This window comes from Polypterus senegalus, chromosome 13 (genome assembly GCF_016835505.1).
Source record: "Polypterus senegalus isolate Bchr_013 chromosome 13, ASM1683550v1, whole genome shotgun sequence".
NCBI lineage: Eukaryota > Metazoa > Chordata > Cladistia > Polypteriformes > Polypteridae > Polypterus > Polypterus senegalus.
Genome location: NC_053166.1, coordinates 73,808,749 through 73,829,517, shown reverse-complemented (window position 1 = coordinate 73,829,517; position 20,769 = coordinate 73,808,749). Strand labels below are relative to the sequence as shown.

Sequence of the window (20,769 nt, the reverse complement as noted above, 5' to 3'; positions counted from 1 at the left end):
ATGCGTCTGCCCCTAACTCTAAACCACACTTTTTAAATATTCCACTACTTTGCAATAAGAACATGATGTGGCCAAACATTTGTTAAATAGGTGAATTATAAATTTCTAGCACTTTTGGTTCATGCAGAGTTTCTTATTTTAAGAAGCAAAACAACACAGTTTTCAATAGCAATGTAAAAAAAGTATTGTGTTTTCATTGACTTTTTCATGCTAGAGAACAGCATGCCATCAGAGATTCTTCCCTAGACAGTATGTACCAGGAATACTACCCTGCACATGCCACAATAAAAAGATGGGCTAAAGCTCCATTACTAAAAAACTTCTCTCAAAAATGGCCGAAGGTCTGGTTGGCATTGGATATTGATGACAGAAGAAAATGCTACCACTGTGGAGTGAATTTCAATGAAGAATTGAAGAGTAAAAGTATGTGATACAGCAGATACTACAGTTAGCTGAATTCACTCTTCATAAGCAAGGTTTCTTGAAATGAATCATGGCCACAATGTTCCAAAAAAAAAAAAAAAAAAAGGGATGAAACTTGGATACATCACTCTGATGCAGAGTTCAAAGAACGATTGAAACAATGGAAGAATGAAGAATCTCCAACATCAAAGAAACTCAACATCCAAGCCAGCGCCAACAATACCATGTGCCACAGTGAAATGTGTCTGAAAGGTAAAGTATATGTTATTATATGAATCAAGAGTGTGATCGCAGCTGTTTTTCATGTAACATTTTGAAGTTTACTTTGATATACTTTCTGTTAGTGGAAGTTCATCCTGATCTCACATACTCGTGCAAAACTCTTGGTATGAAATTGACAGACCATTCACACCATTTATTTTAAACGTTTGAAGCTTACTCTAAAATACCTAACAATAAAAAAGCAAATTTAGATTTAAAAATTATGATAGTTATGGAAATTTGACAAATAAAGTACTGTGAAAAAATATTCTAGGATTTTCACCTAGGAATATGTACAGTACATTTGAAAGAAACATACAGAAGATACACAGAATCACTGTAAACAAAAGCAGCAGAAAGTGCATATAAGATAACCATTTGTTGTCTAGTTGATCATTCACCAAATATACTGTAGGTTCATAGATAACTTGAGAAAAAAAGTTCTAGAATTCAACATACAGAGTATGCATTTTAATAGCTATGCAGAATTAAATCCATCTATCAGAAAAGGGCAAGGCAGTATAGGTTACATTATTCTGTCCTCTTTAACTTTGTCTCAATGTCAATCTGTCCTATGTTGTATAATAGGCTCTTAACAAATGCAACATAATGTCAGCAATAACTGTTAACCAAATGCTATGACCTCAGACGGATTGGAACAACTGATATACTTTGATAGAGTGGATATTCTGTACATTTAAATCCTTTACAATCCATTTTGGAATATCTTTTACTTGAACAAAACAGGCATATGTTTGGGTCCTTCAGCCTGAGCGGTAACAGAGGCCCAGCAGCCAGCTTTCTCCCAAGTAAAGGATTAGACAATTCATTCTAACTGAACCAATGTGCACATCTAAACAGGCTGTGAAAAACATGTCCTTGGTTAAAAAAAAAAAAAACAGCCTTTACTATATATTTACTAGTCTACACAAAGAAAAGTCTTATTCCATTTGAACAAATACACAATGGTCCATCTCAAATATAACCAAGCCTAAGAGGAAAAAAATATATACTGCTTTTAGAGAAACTTTTAAAATGGTCAAATCTGTGGTTAATTTTAGGCTAAAAGGAGCACAAATATTCAACACCTTCATTTATAAGTTAGCTAAAAGTGTGATCACACCAACAGTCTGTACTTTCAAAGCAAGAAAACAATGGGTTTCCTATAAATGCACACAAGACCAATCTTAACAGCCTGGGCAAATAAAGGCTTTAAGAAAGTCAATTGTGTACGTAAACAACTCAGACATGTGATGTTTTAAATAACCCAAACACAGCTATTAGCTTGGGTATAGACTGTTAAAGTATTATAATGCAGGTGTCCAAGGGGTTTCAGCAAAAGTACAATTTTCCAGTACTAAGCTTAGATTATTTTATGTTGAAAACAATGGACAAAGTGTGGTTAGCATTACTGTCTCACAGATTCAGAAGAATAGGTTTAAATGCTGGTTTAGACATCCTATAGGTGGAGTCTGCTCATATTAACAGTGTATGCATGAGAACACTTGTTAGATAGAAGTCCATTCACATAAAAACGTATTGTTCAGTCTCAACGCACTCTATAAAAATAGTATTTAAATAAGCTACATGTGGCAGAAGGCCCTGAATTAAACAATGTAGGTATAGAAATTATAAATCTAAAGGTATGTCACATTATGTGACTTTTCTAGCCATTTTGTGATATACATGTGTGATATACATAGTGATTTTGTCTTTAGCCATGGGATGGGCCCTGTGTGCATGACAACTCACAGCCAATGAATGCTCATCCAAAAGTACAGCCATATAATGCAGAAACAAAGAAAAAGGGCTGTGAGCGCTTTGGGCTGTACAAACAATGAGAAAGCTCGTTTGTCAGATGTTGTGTGTTATAAATAGAAAAAAAAAAAAAAATAGCAGAGGTTGCAGCTAAACACGCTGAAGCCGTTAACCCTTCAAGCAGTGCTATTAGCTGTCAGGAAAAGGAGCAAGCACAACTGTGCTGGAAGGTTATCATTCAGTTATCAAATGTGACATGCCCAGCAGTATTCAGTCATTTAAACTGACATGCAGGCAGTCTCTTGTTATCTCTGTTAGCGTCAGACAAAAACATACATATCCAGAGTTGTTTTCTTAAGGATTTCATTGCAATTACTAAATTACTATTATTTAGTTTTGCAGACTGATATTTAATACATTGTACTTTTTCTGTCATTTTATTTGAATTATTTTCTTCTTTCGGCTGCTCCCGTTAGGGGTCACCACAACGGATCATCTTCTTCCATATCTTTCTGTCCTCTGCATCTTGTTCTGTTACACCCATCACCTGCATGTCCTCTCTCACCACATCCATAAACCTTCTCTTAGGCCTTCCTCTTTTTCTCTTCCCTGGCAGCTCTATCCTTAGCATCCTTCTCCCAATATACTCACATCTCTCCTCTGCACAAACCAATGCAATCTCGCCTCTCTGACTTTGTCTCCCAACCGTCCAAACTTGAGCAGACCCTCTAACGTACTCATTACTAATCCTGTCCATCCTTGTCACACCCAATGTAAATCTTAGCATCTTTAACTCTGCCACCTCCAGCTCTGTCTCCTGCTTTCTGGTCAGTACCACTGTCTCCAACCCATATACCCTCTCATTTACACACGTATTCTTTCTTGTTCCTACTGACCTTTATTCCTCTCCTCTCTAGACCATATCTCCACCTCTCCAGGGTCTACTCAACCTGCTCCCTACTATCGCTACAGATCACAATGTCACCAGCATACATCACAGTCCACAAGGACTCCTGTCTAATCTCGTCTGTCAGCTTGTCCATCACCATTGCAAATAAGAAAGGGGTCAAAGCCGATCCCTGATGTAATCCCACCTCCACCTTGAATGCATCCGTCACTCCTACCACAGACCTCGCCACTGTCAAACTTCCCTCATAGATATCATATACAACTCTTACGTACTTCTCTGCCACTCCCGATTTCCTCATACAATACCACAACTCCTCTCAAGGCACCCAAACATATGGCTTCTTCAGGTCCAATTTTATCCCACTGTAGTTACTACAGTTCTGCACACCCCCCTTATTCTTAAATATCAGGACCAGTTCACTTCTTCTCCACTCCTCAGGCATCCTCTCACTTTTCATATTTACATTAAACAATCTGGCCATCTCTTCTAAACACTTCCATGCTTTCACAAGTATGTCATCTGGACCAACGACCTTTCCATTCTTCATCCTTTTCATAGCTGTCCTTACTTCCTCCTTGGTAATCCGTTGCACTTCCTGATTCACTATCTCCACATCGTCCAACCTCTTCTCTCTCTCATTCTCTTCATTCATCAGCCTCTCAAAGTACTCTTTCCATCTGCTCAACACACTCTCCTCACTTGTGAGTATGTTTCCATCTTTATCCTTTATTACCCTAACCTGCTGCACATCTTTCCCAGCTCAGTCCCCCTGTCTAGCCAATGGGTACAGGTCCTTTTCTCCCTCCTTAGTGTCCACCCTCTCATACAACTTATCATACACCTTTTATTTAGCTTTCACCACCTCTCTCTTCACCTTGTGCTTTATCTCCTTGTACTCTTGTCTACTTTCTGCATCTCTCTGCCTATCCCCCTTCTTTGCCATCCTCTTCCTTTGTATACTCTCCTGTACTTCCCCATTTCACTACCTGGTTTTCTTTTCCTCTGTCCAGATGTGACACCAAGCACCCTTCTTGCTGTCACCCTTACTTCATCTGCTGTAGTTTCCGAACTGTCTGGTAATTTTTCACTACCACCCAGTGCCTGTCTCATCTTCTCCCTAAAGTCAACCTTGCAGTCTTCCTTTTTCAACTTCCACCATTTGATCCTTGGCTCTGACTTCACACTCTTCCTCTTCTTGATCTCCAATGTCATCCTACAGACCACAATCCTATGCTGCTTAACTACACTTTCCCCTGCCACCGCTTTACAGTCTTCAACTCCTTCAGATTGACTCTTCTGCATAGGATGTAATCTACCTGTGTGCATCTTCCTCCACTCTTGTACGTAACCCTATGTTCCCCCCTCTTCTTAAAATACATATTTACCACAGCCACGTCCATTCTTTTGGCAAAATCCACTATCCTCTGACCTTCTTCATTCCTCTCCTTGACACCATACCTACCTATCACCTCCTCGTCTCCTCTGTTCCCTTCACCAACATGTCCATTGAAATCCGCTCCAATCACCACTTTCTGTCTCTTGGGTACACTGTTCATCACTTCATCCAATTCACTCCAAAAATTTTCTCTCTCACCCACTGTGGGGCATATGCACTAACAACATTCATCATCACACCTCCAATTTCCAGCTTCATAATCATTACTCTGTCTGACACTCTTTTCACCTCCAAAACACTCTTGACATACTGTTCCTTCAGAATAACCCCTACGCCATTTTTCCTCCCATCCACACCATGATAGAACAATTTGAATTCAACTCCGATCCATCTGGCCTTACTCCCCTTCTATTTAGTCTCTTGCACGCACAATATATCAACCTTCCTTCTCTCCTTCATATCTGCTAACTCTCTCCCCTTATCAGTCATACTGCCAACATTTAAAGTTCCTACCCTCAGTTCCACTCTCTTTACCTTCCTCCTCTCCTCCTGCCTCCGGATACGTCTCCCCCCTCTTCTTCGGCCAACAGTAGCCCAATTTCCACCAGCACCCTGTTGACTAACAGTACTGGTCGTTGTTAACTCGGGGCTCGACCGATCCGGTATGGAAATTTATATTGTTGTCCGCATATTTGATTTGGCAAAATTTTACACCGGATGCCCTTCCTGACGTAACCCTCCCAATTTATCCGGGCTTGAGACCGGCACAAACACACACACCAGTTTGTGCACCCAAGATTTCTTTCTGCTAACATTCACATTGTAAATACTATATTAATAACACAAAGTCATTTATAGAAAGCAAAAAGAGAATACTTTGCTTTACTTCCTTCCTATAAATCATGATTTCTCTCTTATTTTTGCTACTAGAAGTCAGTCAGAAGGATTAATCTGTAATTTGGATTTGGAATTTGTATATTCACTGACCTGCCTCGCCTGTTTTTCTTGGTCTCGCAACCACTGCAGATAAGACTCACGTGCCACCTGCTCTTCAATGGCTTCATTGGTGGCTTCCCAGTCTGTTGCCCTTTTCTTGTCTTCTAGCATCTGCTGCTCAATCCATGACTCTTCTGATGTTTTTATAGCATTTTTCATCATGGACTGGTCTGCATACTGTATGAAAGGAGATAATAACACAGGTAAGTATAACAGCTTTGGATCAAAACATAGAAAAAGAAAAGAACATTTTATAAAAAAAAAAAAAAGATTTTACAAGAAATTTAATCAACTAGGGAAAGTAACTTAATTTTCAGTAGCTAATGCATCAAGGATTAAACATATTCTAATAAAACATATTGCAACTGATATATTTTCATAAAAACAAAGAATCATTTCACCCCAAACACACTGGATTATTTGACATAATAAAAAAGAAGACAAGCAAATTTATAAAGGAAAGAATAACAAGATGCCACCCTCTGTTTGTTATGCATTCCCTTTCCTTGTCTGCATGGATGTTTTTGGGATACTCCAATTTTCCTCTTACATCTCAGAGTTGTATGTTACACCAACTGGTGACTATCAACTTGCCTTGTGTGTAAATGACTGCGGCCTGCAATAAACTTGTGTCCCACACATGGTTAGTTGCTTTGGCCCTTAGCTTAGGGAGCAATGTGCTCCTATCAACCCATGACAGTTGGATTGCTTTTTTCCTTTTTATTTAAGGAACAAAACATAACAGCAAAACACAAATCAATCACGTAAAAATAACGTTGGAAATAAAATAAATGGTATGTTGCAAAGACACTCACTAAAAATCAGAGCTGACAGTTGTCATGTCTTAATGTGACCACATTCATAAAACTAAATAAGAAACACAGTTATCATCTTGAAGAAAACAAGTATCTATATTAGATGGATGGATGGAAAGAGTGAGACAAAGACATACTATACTGGGCTGCTCAATTAGAGCTTTGGATGCCTGCAGTGAGCATGGGCTTTCAGTTGATTTCTTAATCAAAATTTGGCTTTAGTTATTAGTTGGTTCCTGCATTGCCTAAGTCAGGTGTACAAAATCTTATTCCTAAAGGACCAAAGTGGTCGCAGATTTACATTGCAACCAGACATTTAAATAGAAGCTAACTTCTTTTTAAATGTTCATTTAATATGAATGCTTATTGTGCTCAAGTGTAAAGATCCATAATCAGAACTTGTCATCTACCTACTTACAATACATAAATGATTATAAAAAGATAATTAGTAAAAGTTCTCTGTAAGACACAAAAATCATCATCATCAAACATATCATAAATAACAGGTTATATGCTGATAAATGTTGGATGTTTTAAAAGTAACCCATTAAGGAAATGAATTATAATGTATCTATATTTTACGCTACATATAATAATAAGATGTCTCAAAGTTTGTGTACCTTACAAAACTAAACAGTTCCAACCCTAGAGACAGCACCAGAGTAAAAGAAAGTGATTTATCACAAAATCAAAGCAGCCAGAATTATGGTTCAATCTTTTCATTTCAATTAGGTACCTGTCTTCTTAAAGTGAATAGCTGAGGTTTATTTAGAAGGACAGATAATTACAGGAAAATGGAAGGGAACTTTGATGCAAGTGATGTATTTGAGTTTTTACTTTTTTGCCTTTCTCAGCCTTGCAGGATTCTTTAATATGCTTTAAAATCATTAATTTCAAGGTGGTTCTGCTACAATTTTGTTAATAAAAAAAAACACAAAGAAAGAAAACAGTTTTTTTTTTAATGAGAAATGGTAAATAAATCACTACTGCTTAAAAACAATCTCCAAAGCACAAATAAAATTCTGTCACAAAGACCTTGCATGAAATTGTGCTAACTTCCCATTCAATATTAATCTTTTTTTCTAGCTTCCCAAAATTGAAACTCCTGGAGTCCTTTTTCAAAAAACTAAACTCATTTTAAAGAAGTCACGTGATTGAAAAAGTGGTTATTCTGTCACTAACACAATAAAACAATGCGGTTTGACACCTGTCTTAAAAGAAGGCACTGTTATTATGACACCTTTGGGTGACTGATGAATTATTCATGTTTATTAACTTTAAAATATCTTTAAAAAAAAATTAGTGAAGTAAAATTTTGCTCTGTATACATATAAAATCTGTATATGTTGAGGAGAAGGTGAGAACAGGTTTGATGACACATGGAACAGCAGCAGCATATTAGGAAGGTGTTCATAATCTTTTGGCTCATCAGTGTTTATATAATTTGACTTATTTTAATTTTCCTGATCTATCTATCTAAATAGAAACACTAATCAATACTAGTGTTGCTATTAAAATTATGATAAACAATGCATACAATTTTTGCAAACACACACTTCTATACCAAATCCAAATTAGTTAATGAAGATTATGATGTTTATGTAAATACAAAAAGAATGACTAGCTAGGGAATTCCGTACGTTCAACACATCACTAAACATTTCACAGGGGGTATCACATAATATGAACATAATAAAAACTGTCATCATAAATCAACACATAATAATTCTTGGTTTTTGAGTTTTGTTCCTTAATGTGAATAGAACTGTTTATCAAAAAGCTCCCTTGAGCTCCTTCTCACCATTGTCCCAAATAACAAATCATAAATACTATACACCACTTGTGAAAAGTGTTTGAACACCTCAGTTTTTATGTAAATGCATACAGTTTAATGTCTTAATGTTTCATGTAATCAAGGCATAGAACAAATAAACAATGGCAAATAAAAAAAATAACTCAAGGAATCATGAAGTGTACAAAATTTTATTTTAATTTTTGATTAATCAAAGTAATCACCTTTTGATGACATAACAACTAAACTGTGATAACCCTTTTGATCCAAAAAGCCAGTCACTTCCTCCTCAGTGTTTTACAGTTGGTGTCACAAACTGAGGAACCACCCTTTTACCAACTTGACAGTGAACAGACACCTTGCATGATGAACTAAAGATTTCAAATTTTGATTGATCGGTCCATAAGACTTTCTTCCAGTCTACAGTAGTCCCAGTTGATATTTCAAGGCCCTATTTTGTTCTCTGAGGAATGGCTTTCTTACTGCCACTCACCCTGTCAAACCTGCAGCACAAAGTCTCTTCTTCACAGTAGAAACTGACACTTGCTTTTTCACCCACTGCTAAGCTGTGCTTGAAGGTTTGCTGTGAGACGCCTATCACACAAGCTGGTGACCCTTTGAAACTTGTCTTCTGCTTGAGTTGTGACTTTGGGTCTGCCAGATCTCTTCCTATTGAAGGTTCCAATTGCTTTTGAACTGTGTAATGCACCATTCTCACTGACACTTTGATTTTTTGGACAATTTCTCTAAACGAAAGGCCTACATTTCTGTGGGTACTAGTGCTCTGTCTCAGTTCATTTGTTATTTGCAATGTTCTTGTCATTATTATTGGAATTACAATTTTCTACAGTGTAACATTATCAAAGTAGTAATTCAGAGGGTGTAGTAACACAGTCTGTTCCAACTCTGATTTAAGACCAAGGGTGTTTATGTAATCAACCTATGCAAATAATTTACTTTTATTACTGCAGAACATCTCTAGGTTGTAACCTATTAGTTGTTCCCTGTAGAAGGCCCATTTGGAATATACTGAAAATTAATTTTTTCAGTTTTTGCTAACCTAAAAAATTAATCCTCTAGTTTACTACTTACCTTGTCACCATTTTAGGTCATACAGTGCATTTCAACTGATCATATTTGAAGAAAAATTGGAAAAACTGAGGCGTTCTAAAACGTTTTGTGTAGATTCCACACATTTTTTAATTTGACTTTTTAAACTATATAAAAAATTATGTAGTGAAACGTGAACTCAATTAGTATAAGTTATTGTATGAGAGATAAAGGTACCATTCACTCTTAATTCAGAATGAGAAATGCAGATTACCTTAGTTAAAAAAGCATTTCAAAATAAACATTGCATTTCTTTCTCTGTTGTGTAATTCTTAGAAATCTTATACTGCTGGTGGTAATGACCATCACAAATATGACGCGAGATATGACACGTGAGCTTTCCTGTGTTTGACATAGATGCTGCGTTACTATATACAAACACTCCACAGAAATCTTAAAAATGCAAATGGCTGTATCCTGAATTTGCGTCACTGCATGCTTAGTTATTTTCTTGGAAGACGCTTCAGGGGACAATCTGCTTGACATTTTATTACTTCTGTAAGGTAAATGGCGCCTAAATGCACAGTGAAATGCTGAAAAGCAGTCCCTTTCTGGAGTGCCTTTTTCTTAGTGCTAGAAATGCATTAAAAACCCATTAGAAGCCCATAACTTACAGCACAGCTCTTTATTGAAAAGAAAAACAAATGTTTTTACCATCGTCATTTCTCCATAAATGTCTATCTAATGTATGTTTCTTTCATTCCCTTATGTTAGCATTAATCCATGTGGGGACATAAGCAATAGCTGTGTGCCACCTGGTTTCTAAATACTGTACCTGACACAGTCCTGTTTCAATACAAAATGGGTTGATAGACCCTTGCAATAGTTAAACACTAGCCTGGAGGGGAATACTAACACCTTTAATTTTTTGTCGCCTGTCCAACCTATGCAGTATAAATAAAAAATACACTATCAAAATGCAAGAGAAGTGATCACAGGTCTACATTTTCTGGAACACCTCCCTAACTCTACCATAAAGCAGCATCAAAAAGATTATTTGAAAAAATTCATTGCATTTGTCCTGCTTGATTGCGTCAAAATGAAGCTGCAGTCAAAAATCAAAACAAAGTCAAAAGGCACAAATATGGAACACCCTCAAACCTTCTTAATCTAATTAAGGGTCAAATTGAGTCAGAGCATGTAATAGCAACATCAGTTACAAGACACACACACATTGCTCATTAAAAATCACCAAACAAATGAACCACTCTTTCTTTTGGAGATTTGAGTGGAAAACTAGGATAAATGGATAGAAACCCCAGAGACTGAGAATGTGTAAACTATAGACTGATACAGGACTTGCACAGACAACACTAACTGCTACACCACTATGCTGTCCATTATAAGAAAAACTTTTAATATTAAAAATACAATTTGAACATACTCAAAATGCTAAAATCGGTAAAAACAAAGTACTCCCAACCTGGAGCCTATTGACACAAACAAGCTGTTGATTTATGTCTCTTACAGAACAAAAATCAAAGAAAGCCAGATGCTATAAAAGAGAATATACAGGTGGTCAAAAAATTACATCGCTTATTTAGAAGTACAGCATCACCCGCCTGAGATACTCTAATCTAGAGGGACACAATACCACCTGAACAAAACAAACTCTGTAACAGTGCAGTGGTTTACATGCAATAGTTGCTAGGCCTGGGCCAAGTCAATTATTACCAAACCTTACAAAAACTGAAAAGGAGGCTATGTCTGACAACATCAGTACTAAACATCAAAGGTAAAGAAATGGGCAGATTATCTGAAATACAACTTTAAGGAAATTAACATGACCTAAAGAATTAATCAACTAGACAACACATGTACAATTAAAATATTTTAGTTTCTGGGAGGAAAAAAGCAAGGGTTAAGTTTCAATAATTACAATCAGGTTTTCAAGATGTATTCCTTCGTTACATCAGTGATACTGATTGATATTGCACGTATGTAGTAAAGGTAGTCAATTCCAACCACACAGCTGCTACCAAGACAGAGAAATGATCACATAGACAACATAACTGTGAAGTTCTCTTGCTTTTTTGTATGCATTAATGACAGTTGCTGAATGGCAAATATGCAAAACAAACATCCGTTTCCAAGGAGCTTAGTCTGGCCTTTACAACAGAAACTCAGGCATTCAAAAGCTAGTAGGTGTATTATTAAACAATGAGCGGGAAAAAATAGAATACACTTTCCTGGTTGGTCACAATTGTCTTACCTTCTAAATGCTGTAATCACTGTATCTCCATGACAGACAAACAAGCACATCACAATTTACAATAACAAAGCAAACTCCTAAGTAAGTAATGTGACATAGCCTCAGTTTTTAATGAAAATATTTGGAGATATAGTTACTATTGTGAATTTACAGCACTGAAAAAATAATATTTTTTGCGAGTAGGCATTACAGGGTAGCACGGTGCCACTGCAGTTTATTTACAGTGCTAAAAGCCAGTGCTTAAATCCTGACCGGGTCACTATTTGTGTAGGCTTTTCTCTGTGGATGCCCACATCCCAAAAATAAGTGTAACAGATTAAATCACAAATCTATAACTGATTTGGTACAGGTAAGTCTACATTTGCAAGTAAGTGTGCTTTGCACCGACTACCTGTGACCCTAGAAGTGGAATAAGCAGGCACAGTAAACACATTAAGCAAGTACTACAAAGCTGTTCAGTTGACAGAAGCAATTCATCTTTGTATAGACTATTCATGTTGAAAGGAGCTTTGCTTTTTATAAGCAACAATGAACATTAGCAACATTTTCAGTAAGAAATTTAAATAATAATGTTCATTAAAAAATTTTTCATAAAATACAAAAAAATATCAAAGGGAGTCAGAAGGCAGAAAATAATGTATAGGGCAGAGGTGGCAATGATTATTGTCCTTATTACCATCAGCACAAAGTGCTATATATGCAAAGGAATGTGACTGTTTACTGATGATACAGTAAAACTATAAGAAGAGTGTTTGTGTTAAAACTGACACTTCTGTGTGTATAGTTGAGACAGCTGTTCAGAAAAACTGCATTATATATAATTAGGTCCTTGTAACTGCAATTGAAAATGCAAAAAGCGTAAAGAATAAAGCAAAAAATTTTGGACACAACTTTGCAATATGTAATTTATGCCTGGTTTTCTTGGAATGTTACACAAATCAATTGAATGGTAAAGCAGTACATAGCAGAGCCAGCCTGAACTGGACTCCTATGGAAGTTGTTGTGACTAAGTATTTGGGTATTTAAATCGGACTGATTAACCACCAATTGCACCAAAATATCACCTGAGCAGCTGGGTGGGGCAGTACTAGATGGAACACCATCTGAATCTAAGAAACTGTGCAAAAAGTATCAGAAGACGCCCACATTCAGAACTGACAGATATACTGCATCCAGGCTTGTTATGGCAGTATTTGTTTTTGCTACGTTCCAAGCCCACCCTCCAAGATAAATGCATTACTGAAATGGGTATTACAGTCAGCACCATATTTCTCATTCAGTCTGAGGAACAGCCATTCACTCATTTGCATGGGAGTTTGCACAAAGTAGGCACCTCAGACATTAGTTTTCAAGCTGTATATGTAGTACTTTAAGTAGATGGCTAGGGACCAGTGTTTATCCACATCAGCAAGTTCACAGCACTGTAACACTTCATTTGCCTAACAGCTTTGATTTCAGTCAAACCTGAAGTATGTCAAATACAATGTGAGCTGTTTAATGTGTTTCACCCAACACCTGCAAAAGCAAGAAGTTAAAGCACTGCCATATGTATGGATGAACACTGCTGAGGAAGATCAGAAAAGTAAGCTAATAAGGAAGACGACCAGATCAAAGCAATTGCATAACATCCTCCATGTTAAAGGAGCACTCTTTCAGTTAGTGCTAAACCTTGTGCTTGAAATCAGGAGTTGTGTCTGTAATGTTCTTCCACATACTGATTTAAGGGAACCTCATCAACAAACCCTTGTCCATATACTGTCTTCACTTTTCAAAAAGTCCCAGGGTGTAGTGAAAGGACTGTCCTCCTAACACTAGAATCCCTGAAGCCTACAAAAAAACGTATAATCCTAGGTCACCTTAAATTCCCTTGCACCTCCTTATCAGTGTCTTTTGTTTTGTAAATGTGTTGATCAACACTAGCAGCAGGCAGCCTGCCATCCCATCCCCAACCGACACAGTTTTAGTCGTACACAAAGTTCTTCCAACTCAAGTCCGTTTATTTATCTGGGTGTGAGGTGCCTTGAATTGTATAGGGTAAATAATACAGTGCTTCCACAAAGTATTCACAGCGCATCACTTTTTCCACATTTTGTTATGTTACAGCCTTATTCCAAAATGGATTAAATTCATTTTTTTCCTCAGAATTCTACACACAACACCCCATAATGACAACATGAAAAATGTTTACTTGAGGTTTTTGCAAATTTATTAAAAATTAAAAAACTGAGAAATCATATGTACATAAGTATTCAAAGCCTTTGCCATGAAGCTCAAAATTGAGCTTCGGTGCATCCTGTTTCCCCTGATCATCCTTGAGATGTTTCTGCAGCTTAATTGGAGTCCACCTGTGGTAAATTCAGTTGATTGGACATGATTTGGAAAGGCACACACCTGTCTATATAAGGTCCCACAGTTGACAGTTCATGTCAGAGCACAAACGAAGCATGAAGTCAAAGGAATTGTCTGTAGACCTCAGAGACAGGATTGTCTTGAGGCACAAATCTGGGGAAGGTTACAGGAAAATTTCTGCTGCTTTGAAGGTCCCATTGAGCACAGTGGCCTCCATCATCCGTAAGTGGAAGAAGTTCGAAACCACCAGGACTCTTCCTAGAGCTGGCCGGCCATCTAAACTGAGCGATCGGGGGAGAAGGGCCTTAGTCAGGGAGGTGACCAAGAACCTGATGGTCACTCTGTCAGAGCTCCAGAGGTCCACTGTGGAGAGAGGAGAACTTTCCAGAAGGACAACCATCTCTGCAGCAATCCACCAATCAGGCCTGTATGGTAGAGTGGCCAGACGGAAGTCACTCCTTAGTAATTGGCACATGGCAGCCCGCCTGGAGTTTGCCAAAAGGCACCTGAAACAAAATTCTCTGGTCTGATGAGACAAAGATTGAACTCTTTGGTGTGAATGCCAAGCGTCACGTTTGGAGGAAACCAGGCACCGCTCATCACCAGGCCAATACCATCCCTACAGTGAAGCATGGTGGTGGCAGCATCATGCTGTGAGGATGTTTTTCAGCGGCAGGAACCGAGAGACTTGTCAGGATAAAGGAAAAGATGACTGCAGCAACGTACACAGACATCCTGGATGAAAACCTGCTCTAGAGTGCTCTTGACCTCAGACTGGGGCGACGGTTCATTTTTCAGCAGGACAACGACCCTAAGCACACAGCCAAGATATCAAAGGAGTGGCTTCAGGACAACTCTGTGAATGTCCTTGAGGGGCCCAGCCAGAGCCCAGACTTGAATCCGATTGAACATCTCTGGAGAGATCTTAAAATGGCTGTGTACCGACGCTTCCCATCCAACCTGATGGAGCTTGAGAGGTGCTGCAAAGAGGAATGGGCGAAACTGTATGTACACATGATTTCTCAGTTTTTTTATTATTAATAAATTTGCAAAAACCTCAAGTAAACTTTTTTCACGTTGTCAGTATGGGGTGTTGTGTGTAGAATTCTGAGGGAAAAAAATGAATTTAATCCATTTTGGAATAAGGCTGTAACATAACAAAATGTGGAAAAAGCGATGCGCTGTGAATACTTTCCAGAAGCACTGTATTATTGACTCTATACAATTCAAGGCACCTCACCACCCTAGTTATTTGGAACATGTACATTTCATGTATGTTCTGTGTCTACAATGATCTGTGTAAATGTTGGATTACACAAAATGTGAGGCAAGAAATGTTGAACACAACTAAAACAGATTTTTTTTTTGTGTTCTAATAATAATTGGCAAAATGCTTACATGACGTGTATAATTTGTGAAGACTGAAGTCCAAGTATCAAATAAACACTTTCACAAAAGACACAGATATAACAAAACAAGTGCGCTTTTCTTCTAGAATTTAACCAAAATAAAAGAAATTGGGATAGTGTTTGACGCACACACATATGCATATATGTCTGCTTGGCTGGTGCAGAGGTAAGAACTTCTGTCTCCAAGTCGAGAGGTTGCAGGTTCGATCCCAAGTCCTTCACGCAGCCAGTGTAAATTTATAGTACTTGTAAAAGTTAGCATTTTGTGTAATTATTCAGTTTTATTCTCTCAGTCATGTTCATATCCCCGATCTGACACTGATAGTTTTCAAATAAAGATGTGCTATAACAGACGTGAATTCAGATAAGGATGAGGGTTCTACATTGGAGAAAGACAACAGAAGCCCTCCTTGCAATAAGTCCACTCACACATAAGAACACCACAGCTCCACCAGGCGTAAAGTTGAAACATGGTACCGTTTGGATGCAACAAGAGGTTGGGTTTTATCCTGCCATTTGAACAATCGATAAAGGTCCCAAATGTACATTAAAAATAAGTAAGCAAATCACAATCTGTGGCAAGGGGGACAGGGGACAGAAAAAAGTACTTGTGATTAAATACAGAAAATTGGAAGAGCTGACACAATTTTCAAATTGTTGGAAAAGAAATGCAGTGTCCTCAATTGCAGAACTATGGATAACTTAATACATAGTGGGGAATAAATTTGAAGTCCAGGTGTTAACTGATAGACCATAAACTTTAAAATGTAACATCTATATGGGAAACTATACAAACGATTATCAAAATTGTGCAGAATTGCAGAAAAAAAAAAAGTTTCTAGCTGAACTATTAAGCCAGGATGTGAAACGTTTTAGCACAATAGCAAGTAACAATGAAAATAAGCAAAATGGTTTTCAGTAACACCTTACTCACTATGAAATACAAATAAACACAAATAATACAGTACATAAGTTCAGGTCAGCAAAGTATTATGTCTAAAAATATGAAACTGAAAAACCTGAAAGATGAAAAATATCAAAAGGAATAAAAAGAATGCTTATATGCTTATTTATTTATAAAAAAATACATCAGAACTAATGCATGAAAGTTCTTAAATGTACTTGTCATTTTTACTATATATGCCGTAGTATAATGCTGGGGAAAGCCCAATTTATTTTAACACAGCACATGATGACTCATAGTTAATATATTTGCTGTGTTTTGCTAAATGTCTATTTTCATGTTTTGTCATATTTTGTAGGTCATAAAGAAAAAAATTTCCAGAAACTTCATTAAAAACACAAGACAGTGCTTATAAACAGACTTGTAACACAGAGTAGTACCTGAATCATCTTATACCATATAGAGACCTTTAATCAAAATTCAAAGTCTTTGTAGCAAAATGATCAGATATAACTTTTACCCATATATAATTTACATCATTGAAGTTTGTCTGATTTAACAATGAAAACAGATATATGTAACAGAATGAGTCTCCCAAGGACAACAGTTGCATGGCTATTCAGGGCCTGGCTGCTGGCATTAGGGTACATTTGTCAAACTGCAGAAAATGTATAGATGGGGGGTGGTGTTTCACATACAAAGGCTTCACCAGATGCTTTATATTTACTATGGATATGGAAATGATGGGAATAATGCAACAATAATACAAATTATTTCATTTTAATTTTCATTACTGTGTCTAGTAGAACAAAATTGTATAGTATTTTGCAAACTCGAAAACACTACTTTTTTAATAAGTAATCACCTAAATGTTAACTATGAGACACCATAAATATTCTAGTATTTTATTCCATTTACTCAAGGAAGGAGTCAAAAGCTAATCATTACTTCGTATACTCACCCCTGGTTTGAAGGCTGGTAGCCCCAGTCCAACTCCGATTGTTGCTTTGTTTGGGTTAACAACGGAATTGTAGTGGATGTTACGGTGGTAGCTGACCCGTATTGGCTCATCATTATTCTGATGAATGCCATGGAACGTGTTGATTGGTTCTGTAAATAAGGCAAAAAGGAAATGTTACATGAAAAGAGCCCTGTTAGATAACTGAATTATGAAGGGCCTTTTAATATAATTGCTGGATCTTAATGTTAAAAAAGAAAAAAAAAGTTTAAATAATTGGTTATAAAACTCCATCTCTATAAAATGGCATTGATTCCAGGAGAAAAAAAGGCTGACACTGTTCCCAATTTTTACTTTTACATTTACCTTTAAAGTAGCCTCTTTAACACCACTTTGCAACATCAATACTATCTGCTAATTCTTGTTACGATTTACCAAAGGCACTCCTAGTCAGTATTTGCTCGAAGGGTAGGGAACAGAAAATTTAAAGTGTCAGGCATAAAATAAACAGTGGCTGGAAGTAAATCAGTAAGCACCTGGAATATTCTTATCTTAAAAACAATCAGGAAAAGCATTTGTGAATAAAGCAAAGACAATTTGTTTTTGTACAATACAATCTTCATTAAAAAAAATAACATTCTACTATGAGCACATAACAATAAACTTGAACTTGAAGTGCAGGTACACCTGAACCTAGTATCCTGAGATCAGATAGAGATGTTAGAATAGAGCTGTAATGTGTCTTAGCTTTTAAAAATCAAGCGCAAAGTTGTGCTGACCTGCAATTGGCTACTATAGCTTAACAAAGGTGCCATTGCTTTCAACAATACAGCAGTACAAATATGAAATAAAAACAACAATAGCAATTCCAAAAACAAAACAAATCAAAATAAACTATTCCATAACTAGTAAACACAAAATAGCTGCAGTGAAATGATAAAAAAAATTTTAAACACAGAAAACCTAGTCCTATTCTAACAGGATCCAGACACATGAGTGACATATTCCTTCATTTAACATTTTTCCTGCATTTAAAACTTTTAAGTCTGCCTCTATAAAAATGTTAAATAGGGGTTCTACTATGTGCGTATGTGTGTGTATAATATATAGTATATATTTTTTAAACCTGATCCATAACTCTGGCTTATGTAGTCTGCTATTCTACACTAGCAGTATAACCATGTTCAGTAAGTTAACCTTTAAATGGAAATATTCTACTCTTCAAAAAATATATTATTTAGTAACAATTATACTGTGTTACACTTTTTTTTTGTTTTTTTTTGTTAATTTTACTGTAATCATTCCATTCAAATCAATCAATTTTTACAAAAAGTAGGATTGAGAACAAGTCAACCCCCACCCCTGAGATAGAGAGCATGGCCAACAGGGTAAAACTTAAGGTTTGTAAACATACCTAAATTGATGAGTTTGATAAGCCAATAGAGATGAATGGAGAAGAAAAAGAAATGCGGAAATAATTGCTTCCTCTGTGCTTTAAAAGCTTATTCTAAAATATTACTGACTAGCAAAATACCCGCGCTTCGCAGCGGAGAAGTAGTGTGTTAAAGAAGGAAAGAAAAAGAAAACATTTTAAAAATAACATAACATGATTGTCAATGTAATTGTTTTGTCACTGTTATGAGTGTTGCTGTCAGTCGATGTACAGGTAGGTGGTATAACCTGCTTGGCATTGCTGCCTGTTGCACCTCCTCCGGTGCCCATGGGTCAGCTGCAGGGTCTTCAGCTAGGAACCACCATTCACCAACGTTTCCCTCCTTTAATCGCTAGAACGTCTCCTGGTGGCGGAGCAGTGATAGGGGACTCCGTTGGGGCCTGGTGCTGATGAGGACCTTGCCTTCTTCACGGCTTGCCTGACTTCGCTAAGCTTGGGGGGCATGATGTTGAACTCAGCCGTCGGTGGCGCAGGCCGGGGCACATACCCTGGTGTTCCTAGTGGGATATTTCTTAACCGGTCACTGCACTGCCTTTTGACGTGCTGTTCCATTTGTTCCCTGGTTATTTCGAGCTTCCCGGACTTGTTTCCCTCCAGCAATTGCCTAGCGTGTCTGAAGGGGTCCTTGAAGAAGCTGGCTCGCTCTTTCTGCTTTCGTTTGCTCCGCTTGCGGATGCGTTCCGCTCTGCGGAGACTGGCAAGCCTTCGCCTCACCTCCTCCCACAGGAGTTTCAGGCCTTCTTTCACTGCGTGGGGTGCCTTCCTCCAGCTTTTGCGGAGTTGTCGGCGTCTTTGCACTAGCTGGGTGATCTCCCTTTCCCTCCTCCCCCTTTCTATTGGAGCAGTTCTCTGTTTGGAGTTTGCTTCACCAAACCTGTCTTTGCAGGCCTTGTATAATACTACTCCAAACAAATTGAGCTTGGCTTCGGCACCTCGACGCAGCCTTTCCTCCAGAATCTTTATCAGGTCTATATCCAACGTGTGCCAAACCTCTGCTTCGTCCGCCTTGGGCCATTTGAGCTTGTTCCTTCTTGCTAATATATATATATATATATAGCAAAATACCCGCGCTTCGCAGCGATGTCGTGTGTTAAAGAAGTTATGAAAAAGAAAAAGAAACATTTTAAAAATAACGTAACATGATTGTCAAAGTAATTGTTTTGTGTATTTGGCGGCAGCGTCACAAAGTTGTTTTCGGTAGCTGCATCAGAAAATGTACCACAACGTCTGACACGCTTCCTTTTTACTGTTTTCTCACAGCTTGGATTGCTGCTGTCATAATGGGTTTGAGTCTACATATTTATATACATACATATATACACATACATATCTTCATATCTATATACATATCTACATATACACATATATATACTGTATATGCATACCTATCTACATCATATATATACACACATACATACATACACACACACAAATTATATATATATGTGTGTGTGTGTATGTATATATATATATATATATATATATATATATATATATATATATATATATATATATATACACACACACACACACACACAATGTAGATAGGTGTGTGTGTATATATATACACATACATACAAACATACACACAGGTAAATACAGGGAGTGCAGAATTATTAGGCAAGTTGTATTTTTGAGGATTAATTTTAATATGGAACAAACACAGTGCTATCAGTCAATCCAAAATGTTAATAAACCTGAAACCTGAATGTTTCACAACGGAAATGTGAGTGTGAACATCATCAGGGAATACATATGTGCACAATTATTAGGCAACTATTAGTGTGCAGATTTATTATGCAACTAAAGGAAAAATGAAAATTTTCCCATCTCACTTGTTTATTTTCATCTGTTATAGTGAGAATAATAAACAAACACCTCAAAATTTACAAATAAACATCTCTGACATTTCAAACAAAATAAATCAATCAATCAATGACCAATATAGCCACCCTTCTTTCCAATAACAGTCATAAGCCTTTCCATTCATGGAGTCTGTCAGTTTCTTGATCTGTTGACGATC

General features: G+C 37.1%; 1 protein-coding gene across 4 annotated transcripts in view; it reads right to left on the bottom strand.

Annotated features, from left to right (window-relative positions):
* otud5a (OTU deubiquitinase 5a) overlaps nucleotides 1-20,769 on the bottom strand; it is a 182,488-nt gene that overhangs the window by 11,560 nt on the left and 150,159 nt on the right. For all 4 annotated transcript variants that reach the window (XM_039776079.1, XM_039776077.1, XM_039776078.1 and 1 more), the window contains 2 exons: nucleotides 17,297-17,445; nucleotides 5,736-5,921 (listed from right to left, as the gene is read on the bottom strand). In XM_039776079.1, coding sequence (XP_039632013.1) covers nucleotides 5,736-5,921; nucleotides 17,297-17,445 — 335 coding nt within the window. The remainder of the gene's footprint in view (nucleotides 1-5,735; nucleotides 5,922-17,296; nucleotides 17,446-20,769) is intronic.